This window comes from Mycteria americana, unplaced genomic scaffold (genome assembly GCF_035582795.1).
Source record: "Mycteria americana isolate JAX WOST 10 ecotype Jacksonville Zoo and Gardens unplaced genomic scaffold, USCA_MyAme_1.0 Scaffold_43, whole genome shotgun sequence".
Classification (NCBI taxonomy): domain Eukaryota; kingdom Metazoa; phylum Chordata; class Aves; order Ciconiiformes; family Ciconiidae; genus Mycteria; species Mycteria americana.
The window spans coordinates 646300-663592 of NW_027445630.1; the positions used below are offsets into that span (position 1 = coordinate 646300).

The window sequence follows — 17293 nt, forward strand, 5'->3', positions numbered from 1 at the left end:
TAGGGCGAGGGGGGTCACTAGGGCTGGGGGGGGTCATTAGGGTTTGGGGGGTCATTAGGGTTTGGGGGGGTCATTAGGGTTTGGGGGGGTCATTATTAGCCCAGAGGAGGTATGAGGTGCCTGGGGGGGTGTTAGGGGCAGGGGGGGCAGTTAGGGGTCAAGGGGGGGTATTAGGGCTTGGGGGGTGTTAAGGCACAGAGGGGAACCAGGGCTATAGGGGGAACCAGGGCTGGGGGGGGCATTAGGGACCGGGGGGGGGGCATGAGGGTTTGGGGGGACATTAAGGCTTGGGGGGGCATTAGGGTTTGGGGGGCATGGGGGGCTCAGAGCCACATTAATGGCTGGGGCTCGGGGGGAGCAGCGCAGCGGGACGGGGGGCGCGGGACGGGGGGCGCGGGACGGGGACCCCCCCCCCCCCCCCCAGTCGCAGCCCCCCCATCCCATGGGACAGCAGCGACGGGGGGGGGCGCGGGGGTGCCTGGGCAGGGCCCCCCACTCACTCGTCCCCTCCTCCGTCACCATGCCCAGCCCCTCCGCCTTGTTCTGCCGCTCGAAGGCGTTGAGGTCCAGGACGCTGCGGGGACACGGGGGGGTCAGGATGGGGCCCCCCGAAACCCTTCCAGGCCCCCCCCCCCCCCCCCGGCTGGAGCCGACCCCTCCCTGGGGGTCCTGAAGCTCTTGGGGAACCCCCCGTGGGGGACACCCCAACGCCCTGAACCCCTGGGGCACCCAAGGGGGGGACCCCAATGTCTGTAGGGGGGCCCTGATGCCCATGGGGGACCCCGATACCCACGGGGGGACCCCGATACCCATGGGGGGACCCCAATGCCCACGGGGGGACCCCGATACCCATGGGGAGATCCTGATACCCACGGGGGGGACCCTGATACCCATGGGGGGACCCCGATACCCACAGAGGGACCCCAATAACCACGGGGGGACCCCGATACCCATGGGGAGATCCTGATACCCATGGGGGGATGCTGAAACCCACGGGGGACCCCGATACCCACGGGGGGACCCTGATACACATGGGGGGACCCCGATGCCCACGGGGGGGACCCCAATGCCCACAGGGGGACCCCGATAACCACGGGGGGACCCCGATACCCATGGGGGGATCCTGATACCCACGGGGGGACCCCGATACCCATGGGGGGACCCCGATACCCACAGAGGGACCCCAATGCCCACAGAGGGACCCCGATACCCACGGGGGGACCCCAATGCCCACGGGGGGACCCCGATACCCATGGGGAGATCCTGATACCCACGGGGGGGACCCTGATACACATGGGGGGACCCCGATACCCACAGAGGGACCCCAATGCCCACAGGGGACCCCGATAACCACGGGGGGACTCCGATACCCATGGGGGGACCCCGATGCCCATGGGGGGACCCCAATGCCCACAGGGGGACCCCGATAACCACAGGCGGACCCCAATACCCATGGGGGGACCCTGATGCCCACGGGGGGGACCCTGCTACACATGGGTGGATGCTGAAACCCATGGGGGACCCCGATACCCACGGGGGGACCCCGATACATATGGGGGGACCCTGATACCCATGGGGGGACCCCAATACCCACAGGGGGACCCCAGCCCCGGCGTCACCTGCAGGTCTGCATCAGGGCCTGGACGCTCTGGAAGAACCCGACCTCCCGCTTCTCCTTCAGGTAGTCCAGCATTTTCTGGGGGGGGGACACACATGGACAGACGGCCACGGCCACCAGCACGGGGACACGGCCACCCGGACATGGCCGCCGGCACGGGGACACCGGCACGGGGACATGGCCACCAGCGTGGGGACATGGGCTCCCAGACATGGCCACTGGCATGGGGACACCGTCATGGGGACATGGCCACCAGCACGGGGACACGGCCACCCGGACATGGCCACTGGCATGGGGACACCGGCATGGGGACACGGCCACCAGCGTGGGGACACGGCCACCCGGACATGGCCACTGGCATGGGGACACCAGCATGGGGACACGGGCACGTGGACATGGCCACCGGCACGGGGACACCGGCACGGGGACATGGCCACCAGCGCGGGGACATGACCACCCGGACATGGCCACTGGCATGGGGACACCGTCACGGGGACATGGCCACCAGCGTGGGGACACGGCCACCCGGACATGGCCACTGGCATGGGGACACCGGCATGGGGACACGGCCACCAGCGTGGGGACATGGGCTCCCAGACATGGCCACTGGCATGGGGACACCGTCATGGGGACATGGCCACCAGCGTGGGGACATGGGCTCCCAGACATGGCCACTGGCATGGGGACACTGGCATGGGGACACGGGCACGTGGACATGGCCACCGGCACGGGGACACCAGCACAGGGACACGGCCACCGGCATGGGGACATGGGCACCTGGACATGGCCACTGGCATGGGGACACCAGCACAGGGACACGGCCACCAGCATGGGGACACGGGCACGGGGACACGGATGCGCCCATGGGCGCTTGCACAGTATGGAAACACGCGTGGGCGTACACACGGACGTGTGCGTGGACGTATGGACACGGGGATGGACAGGGGGATGGACGGATGGACACGTGCGTGGGCACACAGACACGCACGGATGTGTGGACGCGTGGATGGACACACGGACACGTGCGTGGACGTATGGACACGTACGTGGACACATGGATGGACACACAGACACGTGTGTGGGCATATGGACACGTGCATGGACGTATGGCCGTGTGCATGGACGTATGGACACGTGCATAGACGTATGGACACGTGCACGGACGTATGGACGTGTGGATGGACGTATGGACACGTGGATGGACGTATGGACGTGTGCATGGACACATGGACACGTGCACGGACGTATGGACGTGTGGATGGACATATGGACACGTGCGTGGACATATGGACATGTGCATGGATGTGTGGCCATGTGGATGAACACACAGACATGTGTGTGGACGTATGGCCGTGTGGATGGACACACGGACACATGGGTGGATGTATGGCCGTGGGGATGGACACACGGACACAAGGGTGGATGTATGGCCGTGGGGATGGACACACGGACACATGGGTGGACGTATGGCCGTGGGGGTGGACACACGGACACATGGGTGGATGTATGGCCGTGGGGATGGACACACGGACACGTGCCAGAATGGGCACCCCCCATGCACGCTCCCACGGCAATGACACAGCCCCGTGCATGGACAGAGGGACACGGGGACACACGGACACAGGGACACGGGGACACAGGGATACGGGGACATGGGGACACACAGACATGGGGACACAGGGACACACAGACATGGGGACACACAGGGACACACGGACACACAGACATGGGGACACACGGACACGGGGAGACAGGGACATGGGGATACAGGGACACAGACACAGGGACACGGGGACACATGGACACGGGGGCAGAGGAACACACGGACACGGGGACACACGGGGACACAGGGACACACGGACACGGGGACACACGGACACGGGGACAGAGGGACGCGGGGACAGAGGGACACACGGGGACACAGGGACACACGGACACGGGGACACATGGACACGGGGACAGAGGGACGCGGGGACAGAGGGACACACGGGGACACAGGGACACATGGACACAAGGACACATGGACACGGGGACAGAGGGACACGGGGACACAGGGACACAGGGACACAGGGACACACGGACATGGGGACACATGGGGACACATGGGGACACATGGGGACACATGGGGACACACAGGGACACAGGGACACACAGACACGGGGACACACGGGGACACACAGACACGGGGACACATGGGGACACAGGGACACACGGACACGGGGACACACGGGGACACAGGGACACGGGGACACACGGGGACATGGACACGAGGACACAGGGACACGGGGACACAGGGACACACGGGGACACACGGGGACACAGGGACACACGGGGACACACGGGGACACAGGGACACGGGGACACACGGGGACACATGGACACGGGGACACTCGGGGACACGGGGACACACGGGGACACACGGGGACACGGGGACACACGGACACGGGGACACACGGGGACACACGGGGACACATGGGGACACACGGACATGGGGACACACGGACACGGGGACAGAGGGACGCGGGGACAGAGGGACACACGGGGACACAGGGACACATGGACACAAGGACACATGGACATGGGGACAGAGGGACACGGGGACACAGGGACACGGGGACATGGGGACACATGGGGACACACAGGGACACAGGGACACACAGACACGGGGACACACAGGGACACACGGACACGGGGACACACGGACACACAGGGACACGGACACACGGGGACACACGGACACACGGACACAGGGACACAGGGACACGCCCTCCTACCTGCTGCACCTCGGCGTTGCCCCCGTTGAGGATGGAGATGCCCAGCTTGAGGGTGGAGGACACCATGTCGCCCCGCTCCCCTGCCGAGGCCGCGCTCCGTCACCACAGGGAGCACGAGTGGCACGAGGCCCCCGTGCGAGGGGCGGGGGGTGACACGGGGATCCCCCTGTGGGGGGGTGACACGGGGACCCTCCCCGTGCGAGGGGGTGACACAAGGACCCCCGTGCGAGGGGTGGGTGGTGACACGAGGACCCTCCCCGTGCACGGGGGTGACACGAGGACCCTCCCCGTGCGAGGGGCGGGGGGTGACACGAGGCCCCCGTGCGAGGGGGTGACACGAGGACCCTCCCCGTGCGAGGGGATGACACGAGGACCCCCGTGCGAGGGGCGGGGGGTGACACAAGGCCCCCGTGCGAGGGGCAGGGGATGACACGAGGACCCTCCCCATGCACGGGGGTGACACGAGGACCCTCCCCGTGCGAGGGGGTGACACAAGGACCCCCGTGCGAGGGGCGGGGGGTGACACGAGGCCCCTTCCCGTGCGAGGGGCAGGGGGTGACACGAGGACCCTCCCCGTGCACGGGGGTGACACAAGGACCCTCCCGTGCATGGGGGTGACACAAAGCCCCCGTGCGAGGGGCAGGGGGTGACACAAGGACCCTCCCCGTGCGAGGGGGTGACACGAGGACCCTCCCGTGCACAGGGGTGACACAAGGACCCTCCCCGTGCGAAGGGGTGACACAAGGACCCCCGTGCGAGGGGCGGGGGGTGACACGAGGCCCCCGTGCGAGGGGTGGGGGGTGACACGAGGCCCCTCCCGTGCACGGGGGTGACACAAGGACCCTCCCCGTGCGAAGGGGTGACACAAGGACCCCCGTGCGAGGGGCAGGGGGTGACACAAGGACCCTCCCCGTGTGAGGGGGTGACACAAAGCCCCTGTGCGAGGGGCAGGGGGTGACACGAGGACCCTCCCGTGCGCGGGGGTGACACAAGGACCCTTCCCGTGCGAGGGGGTGACACGAGGCCCCCGTGCGAGGGGCAGGGGGTGACACGAGGACCCTCCCCATGCACGGGGGTGACACAAGGACCCTCCCCGTGCGAGGGGGTGACACGAGGCCCCTTCCCGTGCACGGGGCAGGGGATGACACGAGGACCCTCCCCATGCACGGGGGTGACACGAGGACCCTCCCCGTGCGAGGGGGTGACACAAGGACCCCCGTGCGAGGGGCGGGGGGTGACACGAGGCCCCTTCCCGTGCGAGGGGCAGGGGGTGACACGAGGACCCTCCCCGTGCGAGGGGGTGACACAAGGACCCTCCCCATGCGCAGGGGTGACACGAGGCCCCCGTGCGAGGGGCAGGGGGTGACACAAGGACCCTTCCCGTGCGAGGGGCAGGGGGTGACACAAGGACCCTTCCCGTGCGAGGGGGTGACACGAGGCCCCTCCCGTGCGCGGGGGTGACACAAGGACCCTCCCCGTGCGAGGGGATGACACAAGGACCCCCGTGCGAGGGGTGGGGGGTGACACGAGGCCCCTCCCCATGCACGGGGGTGACACAAGGACCCTCCCCGTGCGAGGGGATGACACAAGGACCCCTGTGCGAGGGGTGGGGGGTGACACGAGGACCCTCCCCATGCACGGGGGTGACACAAGGACCCTCCCCGTGCGAGGGGGTGACACGAGGCCCCTTCCCGTGCGCGGGGGGGACGCGAGGGCCTCACCCTTGCAGGCGCTGATCATCTGCAGCACCATCTCGGCCGCCCCCCGCGTGTGCAGCCGCGCCTGCTGGTACAGCAGCTTCTGCTTCTCCATCTCCTTCTCCTGGGGGGGCAGGGGCAGGGGCAGGGTCAGGGGGGGCCGGGGGGGCCGGGGGGGGTCGGGGGGGGGGGCTCAGGGTGCCCCCGCACCCACCTCGAATGAGTCCTCAGCTTCTTCCTCCTCCTTCTCCTTCTCCTCCTCCTCCTCTTCCCCTTCCTCGATGTGGCAGCTCTGGGGGGGGGGGGACGGGGGGGACACACAGACGACGCGGTCCGGGGCATTGAGCACCCTCTGCCCCCAGCCCCATCCCGGGGGCCCCCCCAAATCCCTGGGGAGCCCCCCCAGGCAGGGGGAGCTCCCGGCCCCACGCCTGCTTGGGCGCTTTTGGGGGGGGACACCCCGGGGGGGGGGGGGGGGGGTCGGGACCCACCTTGGCCATGATGCCAGCGTACGCCATGTACAAATGATCCTTCTCCAACTTGCTGCGGGGTGGGGGGGGGGACGGGGCTCAAAGGGGGGCACCGGGACCCCCCCAGGGGGGCACCCAGGCGTCCGGGTGCCCCCCAGCGCCCCCCACCCTGGGGGGACACCACCCCCACCCCCCCCCCCCACCTTTTCTCGGTCAGCGCCGTCCGGCTGAAGTGCAGGATGAGCTGGTGCAGGGGGTCCGGCTTCTTATCCCGCTCCTCCTCCTCCTCCTCCTCTTCCTCCCCCGACTTCTGCCTCGGCCCCCACGGCAGGGCTCAGCGGGGGGGGTCCCCAGCCGGGTCCCCCCCCCCCCCCGTCCCCGCAGCCCCCCCCTCCCCGCCTCACCGAGAGGTCGTTGATCATGCGGTCCTCGAAGGGGTGCTCCTGCGGCAGCAGCCAGGAGAGCTGGTACGCCTCCAGGAACATGTTACAGGCGCGGTGCCTGGCGGCGGGGACGGGGGGGACATGAGGGGGGGACGAGGGGGTGACGGGGGGGGACATGAGGGGGGGACGAGGGGGGGACATGAGGGGGGGACGAGGGGGGGACGAGGGGGGGACGGGGGGGGACAGTGGGGGGGGTAGTGGGGGGGACAGAGGGGGGGACAGTGGGGGGGGGAGTGGGGGGGACATGGGGGGGACGGGGGGGGCAGTGGGGGGGACATGAGGGGGGGACGGGGGGAGACAGTGGGGGGGGTAGTGGGGGGGACAGAGGGGGGGGACAGTGGGGGGGGCAGTGGGGGGGACATGAGGGGGGGAAGGGGGGGACGGGGGGGACAGTGGGGGGGACATGAGGGGGGGATGGGGGGAGACAGTGGGGGGGGGACAGTGGGGGGGGTAGTGGGGGGGACAGAGGGGGTGGACGGGGGGGGGACATGAGGGGGGGACGGGGGGGACAGTGGGGGGGGTAGTGGGGGGGACAGAGGGGGGGGACAGTGGGGGGGGCAGTGGGGGGGACATGAGGGGGGGACGGGGGGAGACAGTGGGGGGGGTAGTGGGGGGGACAGTGAGGGGGGACAGTGGGGGGGACGGGGGGGGACAGTGGGGGGGACAGACAGAGGGGGGGACGGGGGGGACGGGGGGGGGACAGTGAGAGGGGACAGCAGGGGGGGACAGCGAGGGGGGACGGGGGGGACAGCAGGGGGGACAGGGGGGAACAGTGAGGGGGGACAGTCGGGGGGGGAGAGTGGGGGGGGACAGCGAGGGGGGACGGGGGGGGACAGAGGGGGGGACAGTGGGGGGGGACAGTGGGGGGGACAGTGGGGGGGGACAGTGGGGGGGGGGACAGTGGGGGGGGACAGTGGGGGGGGGCCATGCCCCGGGAGAGGGGACAGGGGGACAGGGAGGGGGGACAGTGGGGGGAGACGGGGGGGACGGGACAGTGAGAGGGGACAGCGAGGCGGATGGGGGGGGACAGAGGGGGGGACAGTGGGGGGGGACAGCGGGGGGGGACAGTGAGGGGGGACAGTGGGGGGGGACAGTGGGGGGGGGCCGAGCCCCAGGAGGGGGGACAGGGGGACAGCGAGGGGGGACAGTGAGGGGGGACAGTGAGGGGGGGCCGCACCCCAGGAGGGGGGGACAGGGGCGGGGGGTCCACCCAGGAGGCACCCAGTTATCCCCAGGGGCTCCCAGGGGCTCTTGAGGGGTTCCCAGTTACTCCCAGTTGCCCCCAGCACAGTTCTGGGTTGCCCTCGGGCGTTCCCAGTTACTCCCAGTTGCCCCCAGCAGTGTTCTTGGTTGCCCTCAGGGGTTCCCAGTTGCTCCCAGCAGCTCCCAATTGCCCCCAGGAGCTCCCCAGTTGCCTCCACAAGGCTCTGGGACATTCCCAGTTACGCCTAAGGGGTTCCTGGTTGCCCCCAGGGGCTTCCCAGTTGCCCCAGAGGCTCCCCAGTTGCCCCAGTGGCTCCCATGGCATTCCCAGTCACCCCCAGGAGCTCCCCAGTTGCCCCAGCGGCTCCCATGGCATCCCCAGTTGCCCCCAGAGGCTCCCCAGTTGCCACAGGGGCTCCCACGGCATCCCCAGTTGCCTCCAGAGGCTCCCCAGCGGTCCCAGTCACCCCCAGAGGCTCCCCAGTTGCCCCAGGGGCTCCCAGGACATCCCCAGTTGCCCCCAGAGGCTCCCCAGTTGCCCCAGGGGCTCCCATGGCATCCCCAGTTGCCCCCAGAGGCTCCCCAGTTGCCCCAGGGGCTCCCAGGACATCCCCAGTCACCCCCAGAGGCTCCCCAGTTGCCCCAGGGGCTCCCAGGACATCCCCAGTTGCCCCCAGAGGCTCCCCAGTTGCCCCAGGGGCTCCCAGGACATCCCCAGTTGCCCCCAGAGGCTCCCCAGCGGTCCCAGTCGCCCCCAGTCGCTCTCAGGGGTTCAGACACCCACCCCCCCCGGCGGCTCCCAGTGCTCCCAGTGCTCCCAGTGCCCACCTGGGCAGGTTGTAGAGCGGCGTCATGCGGAAGCAGGCGACGACGGCGCGGCGCCGCTGCTTGGAGAGCAGCTTGTGCCAGACGGCCTTCTTGGACTTGTAGGGGTGCTCCGTCTGGGGGGGCGTCACCTGGGCACCCCGCAGCACCCCGGGACCCCCCCAGCACCCCCGGACCCCCCACAGCACCCCCAGACCCCCCGCAGCATCCCGGGACCCCCCGCAGCACCCCGGGAACCCCCCAGCACCCCCGGACCCCCCGCAGCACCCCCGGACCCCCCGCAGCACCCTGGGACCCCCACAGCACCCCGGGACCCCCCCAGCACCCCCGGACCCCCCACAGCACCCCGGGACCCCCCGCAGCACCCCCGGACCCCCCCGCAGCACCCCCGGACCCCCCACAGCACCCCGGGACCCCCCCAGCACCCCGGGACCCCCCCACAGCACCCCGGGACCCCCCCAGCACCCCCGGACCCCCCGCAGCACCCCCGGACGCCCCGCAGCACCCCCGGACCCCCCACAGCACGCCGGGACCCCCCCATAGCACCTCCGGACCCCCCCCAGCACCCCGGGACCCCCCCCCAGCACCCCCGGACCCCCCACAGCACCCCCGGACCCCCCCGCAGCACCGCCGGACCCCCTGCAGCACCCCGGGACCCCCCCACAGCACCCCCGGACCCCCTGCAGCACCCCGGGACCCCCCCAGCACCCCCGGACTCCCCGCAGCACCCTGGGACCCCCCGCAGCACCCCCGGACCCCCGCAGCACCCCAGGGACCCCCAAATTCCCTGGGACCCCCCCCGGACCCCCGACCTGCTCCAGGTGGTAGAGCACGGCCGACACCTCCTGCACCCCAGGGCCCCCCAAATTCCCTGGGACCCCCCCCGGACCCCCGACCTGCTCGAGGTGGTAGAGCACGGCCGACACCTCCTGCACCCCAGGGACCCCCAAATTCCCTGGGACCCCCCCAGACCCCCGACCTGCTCCAGGTGGTAGAGCACGGCCGACACCTCCTGCACCCCAGGGACCCCCAAATTCCCTGGGACCCCCCCGGACCCCCGACCTGCTCGAGGTGGTAGAGCACGGCCGACACCTCCTGCACCCTCCGGACGATCTTCTCGGGGCTGTCGGAGTCCTCGGCCTTGCCGGCCATCTCGCGGTACAGGGCCATCTGCCACCGCATGGAGGAGTTGTTCTCGCACTGGGGACACAGGGGACACGGTGACCGCGGGGACGTGGTGGGGCACATGGGGACCACGGGGATGCAGGCACCACGATGACCATGGGCACCATGATGACCATGGGGACAGGGGGACCACGGGGGTACAGGCACCGCGATGACCACGGGGACGTGGTGGGGCACATGGGGACCATGGGGATGCAGGCACCACGATGACCATGGGGACGTGGGGACCATGGGGACAACGGGGATATGGGCACTGTGATGACCACGGGGACGTGGGGACCACAGGGACCACGGGGACATGGGCACCACGATGACCATGGGGACGTGGTGGGGCACATGGGGACCACAGCGATACAGGCACCACAATGACCACGGGGACATGGGCACCATGATGACCATGGGGACCACAAGGACCTTGGGGGGACATGGGGACCACAGGGACATGGGCACCATGATGACCATGGGGACAGGGGGACCACGGGGACATGGGCACCGCGATGACCACGGGGACGTGGTGGGGCACATGGGGACCACGGGGATGCAGGCACCACGATGACCATGGGGACGTGGGGACCATGGGGACAACGGGGATATGGGCACTGTGATGACCACGGGGACGTGGGGACCACAGGGACCATGGGGGGACACGGGGACATGGGCACCACGATGACCACGGGGACGTGGTGGGGCACATGGGGACCACAGGGATACAGGCACCACAATGACCACGGGGACGTGGGCACCATGATGACCATGGGGACCACAGGGACCTTGGGGGGACATGGGGACCACAGGGACATGGGCACCATGATGACCATGGGGACAGGGGGACCACGGGGACATGGGCACCACGATGACCACGGGGACGTGGTGGGGCACATGGGGACCATGGGGATGCAGGCACCACGATGACCATGGGGACGTGGGGACCATGGGGACAACGGGGATATGGGCACTGTGATGGCCACGGGGACGTGGGGACCACAGGGACCACGGGGACATGGGCACCACGATGACCACGGGGACGTGGTGGGGCACATGGGGACCACAGGGATACAGGCACCACAATGACCACGGGGACATGGGCACCATGATGACCATGGGGACCACAAGGACCTTGGGGGGACATGGGGACCACAGGGACATGGGCACCATGATGACCATGGGGACAGGGGGACCACGGGGACATGGGCACCGCGATGACCACGGGGACGTGGTGGGGCACATGGGGACCATGGGGATGCAGGCACCACGATGACCATGGGGACGTGGGGACCATGGGGACAACGGGGATATGGGCACTGTGATGGCCACGGGGACGTGGGGACCACAGGGACCATGGGGGGACACGGGGACATGGGCACCACGATGACCACGGGGACGTGGTGGGGCACATGGGGACCACAGGGATACAGGCACCACAATGACCACGGGGACGTGGGCACCATGATGACCATGGGGACCACAGGGACCTTGGGGGGACATGGGGACCACAGGGACATGGGCACCATGATGACCATGGGGACAGGGGGACCACGGGGACATGGGCACCACGATGACCACGGGGACGTGGTGGGGCACATGGGGACCATGGGGATGCAGGCACCACGATGACCATGGGGACGTGGGGACCATGGGGACAACGGGGATATGGGCACTGTGATGGCCACGGGGACGTGGGGACCACAGGGACCACGGGGACATGGGCACCACGATGACCACGGGGACGTGGTGGGGCACATGGGGACCACAGGGATACAGGCACCACAATGACCACGGGGACATGGGCACCATGATGACCATGGGGACCACAAGGACCTTGGGGGGACATGGGGACCACAGGGACATGGGCACCATGATGACCATGGGGACAGGGGGACCACGGGGACATGGGCACCGCGATGACCACGGGGACGTGGTGGGGCACATGGGGACCATGGGGATGCAGGCACCACGATGACCATGGGGACGTGGGGACCATGGGGACAACGGGGATATGGGCACTGTGATGACCACGGGGACGTGGGGACCACAGGGACCACGGGGACATGGGCACCACGATGACCATGGGGACGTGGTGGGGCACATGGGGACCACAGCGATACAGGCACCACAATGACCACGGGGACATGGGCACCATGATGACCATGGGGACCACAAGGACCTTGGGGGGACATGGGGACCACAGGGACATGGGCACCATGATGACCATGGGGACAGGGGGACCACGGGGACATGGGCACCGCGATGACCACGGGGACGTGGTGGGGCACATGGGGACCACGGGGATGCAGGCACCACGATGACCATGGGGACGTGGGGACCATGGGGACAACGGGGATATGGGCACTGTGATGACCACGGGGACGTGGGGACCACAGGGACCATGGGGGGACACGGGGACATGGGCACCACGATGACCACGGGGACGTGGTGGGGCACATGGGGACCACAGGGATACAGGCACCACAATGACCACGGGGACGTGGGCACCATGATGACCATGGGGACCACAGGGACCTTGGGGGGACATGGGGACCACAGGGACATGGGCACCATGATGACCATGGGGACAGGGGGACCACGGGGACATGGGCACCACGATGACCACGGGGACGTGGTGGGGCACATGGGGACCATGGGGATGCAGGCACCACGATGACCATGGGGACGTGGGGACCATGGGGACAACGGGGATATGGGCACTGTGATGGCCACGGGGACGTGGGGACCACAGGGACCACGGGGACATGGGCACCACGATGACCACGGGGACGTGGTGGGGCACATGGGGACCACAGGGATACAGGCACCACAATGACCACGGGGACATGGGCACCATGATGACCATGGGGACCACAAGGACCTTGGGGGGACATGGGGACCACAGGGACATGGGCACCATGATGACCATGGGGACAGGGGGACCACGGGGACATGGGCACCACGATGACCACGGGGACGTGGTGGGGCACATGGGGACCATGGGGATGCAGGCACCACGATGACCATGGGGACGTGGGGACCATGGGGACAACGGGGATATGGGCACTGTGATGGCCACGGGGACGTGGGGACCACAGGGACCATGGGGGGACACGGGGACATGGGCACCACGATGACCACGGGGACGTGGTGGGGCACATGGGGACCACAGGGATACAGGCACCACAATGACCACGGGGACGTGGGCACCATGATGACCATGGGGACCACAAGGACCCTGGGGGGACATGGGGACCACAGGGACATGGGCACCATGATGACCATGGGGACAGGGGGACGACGGGGACATGGGCACCACGATGACCACGGGGACGTGGTGGGGCACATGGGGACCATGGGGATGCAGGCACCACGATGACCATGGGGACGTGGGGACCATGGGGACAATGGGGATATGGGCACTGTGATGGCCACGGGGACGTGGGGACCACAGGGACCACGGGGACATGGGCACCACGATGACCACGGGGACGTGGTGAGGCACATGGGGACCATGGGGATTCAGGCACCACGATGACCATGGGGACGTGGGGACCATGGGGACAACGGGGATATGGGCACTGTGATGACCACGGGGACGTGGGGACCACAGGGACCACGGGGACATGGGCACCACGATGACCACGGGGACGTGGTGGGGCACATGGGGACCACAGGGATACAGGCACCACAATGACCACGGGGACATGGGCACCATGATGACCATGGGGACCACAAGGACCTTGGGGGGACATGGGGACCACAGGGACATGGGCACCATGATGACCATGGGGACAGGGGGACCACGGGGACATGGGCACCACGATGACCACGGGGACGTGGTGGGGCACATGGGGACCATGGGGATGCAGGCACCACGATGACCATGGGGACGTGGGGACCATGGGGACAACGGGGATATGGGCACCACGATGACCACGGGGACGTGGGGACCACAGGGGCCATGGGGGGACACGGGGACCACGGGGACATGGGCACCACGATGACCACGGGGACCACAAGGACCTTGGGGGGACATGGGGACCACAGGGACATGGGCACCATGATGACCATGGGGACAGGGGGACCACGGGGACATGGGCACCACGATGACCACGGGGACGTGGTGGGGCACATGGGGACCATGGGGATGCAGGCACCACAATGACCATGGGGACGTGGGGAACATGGGGACAACGGGGATATGGGCACTGTGATGACCACGGGGACGCGGGGACCACAGGGACCATGGGGGGACACGGGGACCACGGGGACATGGGCACCACGATGACCATGGGGACATGGTGGGGCACATGGGGACCACAGGGATACAGGCACCACAATGACCACGGGGACACGGGCACCATGATGACCATGGGGACGTGGTGGGGCACATGGGGACCACAGGGATACAGGCACCACAATGACCACGGGGACATGGGCACCATGATGACCATGGGGACCACAAGGACCTTAGGGGGACATGGGGACCACAGGGACATGGGCACCATGATGACCACGGGGACAGGGGGACGACGGGGACATGGGCACCACGATGACCACGGGGACGTGGTGGGGCACATGGGGACCACAGGGATACAGGCACCACAATGACCACGGGGACATGGGCACCATGATGACCATGGGGACCACAAGGACCTTAGGGGGACATGGGGACCACAGGGACATGGGCACCATGATGACCACGGGGATAGGGGGACCACGGGGACATGGGCACCACGATGACCACAGGGACATGGGGACCACAAGGACCATGGGAGGACATGGGGATCACAGGGACATGGGCACCACGATGACCATGGGGACATGGGGACCACAAGGACCATGGGAGGACATGGGGATCACGGGGACATGGGCACCACGATGACTATGGGGACATGCGGACATGGTGGGGCACATGGGCACCACGATGATCATGGGGACATGGTGGGGCACATGGGGACCATGGGGACATGGGCACCACGATGACCATGGGGACATGGGGACCACAAGGACCATGGGGGGACACGGGGACCACGGGGACATGGGCACCACGATGACCATGGGGACATGGGGGGACATGGGGATCACGGGGACACGGGCACCACGATGACCACAGGGACATGGGGACCACAAGGACCATGGGGGGACATGGGGACCATGGGGACATGGACACCACGATGACCATGGGGACATGGGGACCACAAGGACCATGGGGGGACATGGGGATCATGGGGACATGGGCACCACGATGACCATGGGGACATGGGGACCACAAGGACCATGGGGGGACACGGGGACCACGAGGACATGGGCACCACGATGACCATGGGGACATGGGGACCACAAGGACCATGGGGGGACACGGGACCACGGGGACATGGGCACCACGATGACCATGGGGACATGGGGACATGGTGGGGCACATGGGGACCACGGGGATATGGGCACCACGATGATCATGGGGACACGGGGACCACAGGGACCATGGGGGGACACAGGGACCACAGGGACATGGACACCACGATGACCATGGGGACAAGGGGACCACAGAGACATGGTGGGGCACATGGGGACCGTGGGGATACAGGCACCACGATGACCATGGGGACTTGGGGACCACAAGGACCATGGAGGCCATGGGGACACAGGCACCGTGGGGACATGGGGACCATGAGAGCCATAGGGATACAGGCACCATGGGGACATGGGGACACGGGGACCACGGAGACACGGTGGGGCGCATGGGGACCGTGGGGATACAGGCACCGCAAGGACACGGGGACGACGGGGACGCGGGGGGACACAGCGGGGACGGGCCACCTCACCTTGCCCTGCAGGTGCAGGTTGTTGTTGAGGAACTCCCGCACCTCTTCGTCCGTGTCCTTCTGCAGGGGGGGGGACACAGGACGGGGCCACGTCAGGGGCTGTCCCCAACCCCGGGGGCTGTCCCCAACCCCAGGGGTTGTCCCCAAAGCCACCACCCGTCCCACCCACCAGGGCGTAGCGGCTCTTGGCCAGGCTGATGAGCTCCTGGTCGGTGGGCGAGCACATGTTGAGGCCGATGGGCAGCATCTTCTTCAGGGTGGCGACGATGAGGGAGGTGTGGATGGAGTACCGGTCCCCTCGGCGCTTCTTCTTCGTCCGCTCCTGCTCCGAGCCACCCCCCTGCGGGGACGGGGACGGGGGCGTCAGGGCCACCACCCCAGGCCAAGGGTATGGGGGTGGCGGGGACAGGACCCAGATGTCACAGGGATGGGGACGTCAGCGGCGGGACCCCCAGGCCGTAAGGGTGAGGGACATCAGCACCGGGACCCCTGTGCCACAGGGACAGGGACATCAGCGTCCCCCGCAAGGATGGGGACATCAGGGCCAGGACCCCCGTGCCATGGGGACACCGCGGGGCCAGGGCCCCTGTGCCACAGGGTCTGGGGACAGCAGGGTCTGGGGACATCAGGGACTGGGGACATCAGGGTCTGGGGACAGCAGGGCCAGGACCCCGGTGCCATGCAGCTCCAGAGGTCCCACATGTGGCCCTGTGGGGCCGGACCCTGCATGGACTTGGGGGTCCCGGCCATGGTGGCCCCCCAGAACAGGACCCTGGAGGGGTCTCGGGGGTCCCGGCCGTGGTGGCCCCACAGAACAGGACCCTGGAGGGGTCTCGGGGGTCCCGGCCGTGGTGGCCCCACAGAACAGGACCCTGGATGGACTTGGGGGTCCCGGCCGTGGTGGCCCTGAGGAGCAGGACCCTGGAGGGGTCTCGGGGGTCCTGGCCGTGGTGGCCCCCCAGAACAGGACCCTGGAGGGGTCTCGGGGGTCCCGGCCATGGTGGCCCCACAGAACAGGACCCAGGATGCACTTGGGGGTCCCAGCCATGGTGGCCCCCCAGAACAGGACCCTGGAGGGGTCTCAGGAGTCCCGGCTGTGGTGGCCCCCCAGAACAGGACCCTGGATGGACTTGGGGGTCCCGGCCGTGGTGGCCCCGAGGAGCAGGACCCTGGAGGGGTCTCGGGGGTCCCGGCCATGGTGGCCCCCCAGAACAGGACCCTGGAGGGGTCTCGGGGGTCCCGGCCGTGGTGGCCCCGAGGAGCAG

At 68.6% G+C, this 17293-nt stretch overlaps 1 protein-coding gene across 1 annotated transcript in view; it reads right to left on the minus strand.

Moving 5' to 3' along the window:
• Positions 1-17293, minus strand: part of LOC142403720 (ryanodine receptor 1-like) — a 52203-nt gene that overhangs the window by 11737 nt on the left and 23173 nt on the right. The window contains 12 exon segments of the mRNA XM_075489940.1: positions 501-574; positions 1620-1696; positions 4393-4472; positions 6114-6213; positions 6304-6381; positions 6581-6632; positions 6763-6869; positions 6964-7060; positions 9034-9146; positions 10093-10230; positions 16029-16088; positions 16198-16368. Of these exon segments, the coding sequence (XP_075346055.1) occupies positions 501-574; positions 1620-1696; positions 4393-4472; positions 6114-6213; positions 6304-6381; positions 6581-6632; positions 6763-6869; positions 6964-7060; positions 9034-9146; positions 10093-10230; positions 16029-16088; positions 16198-16368 (1147 nt within the window).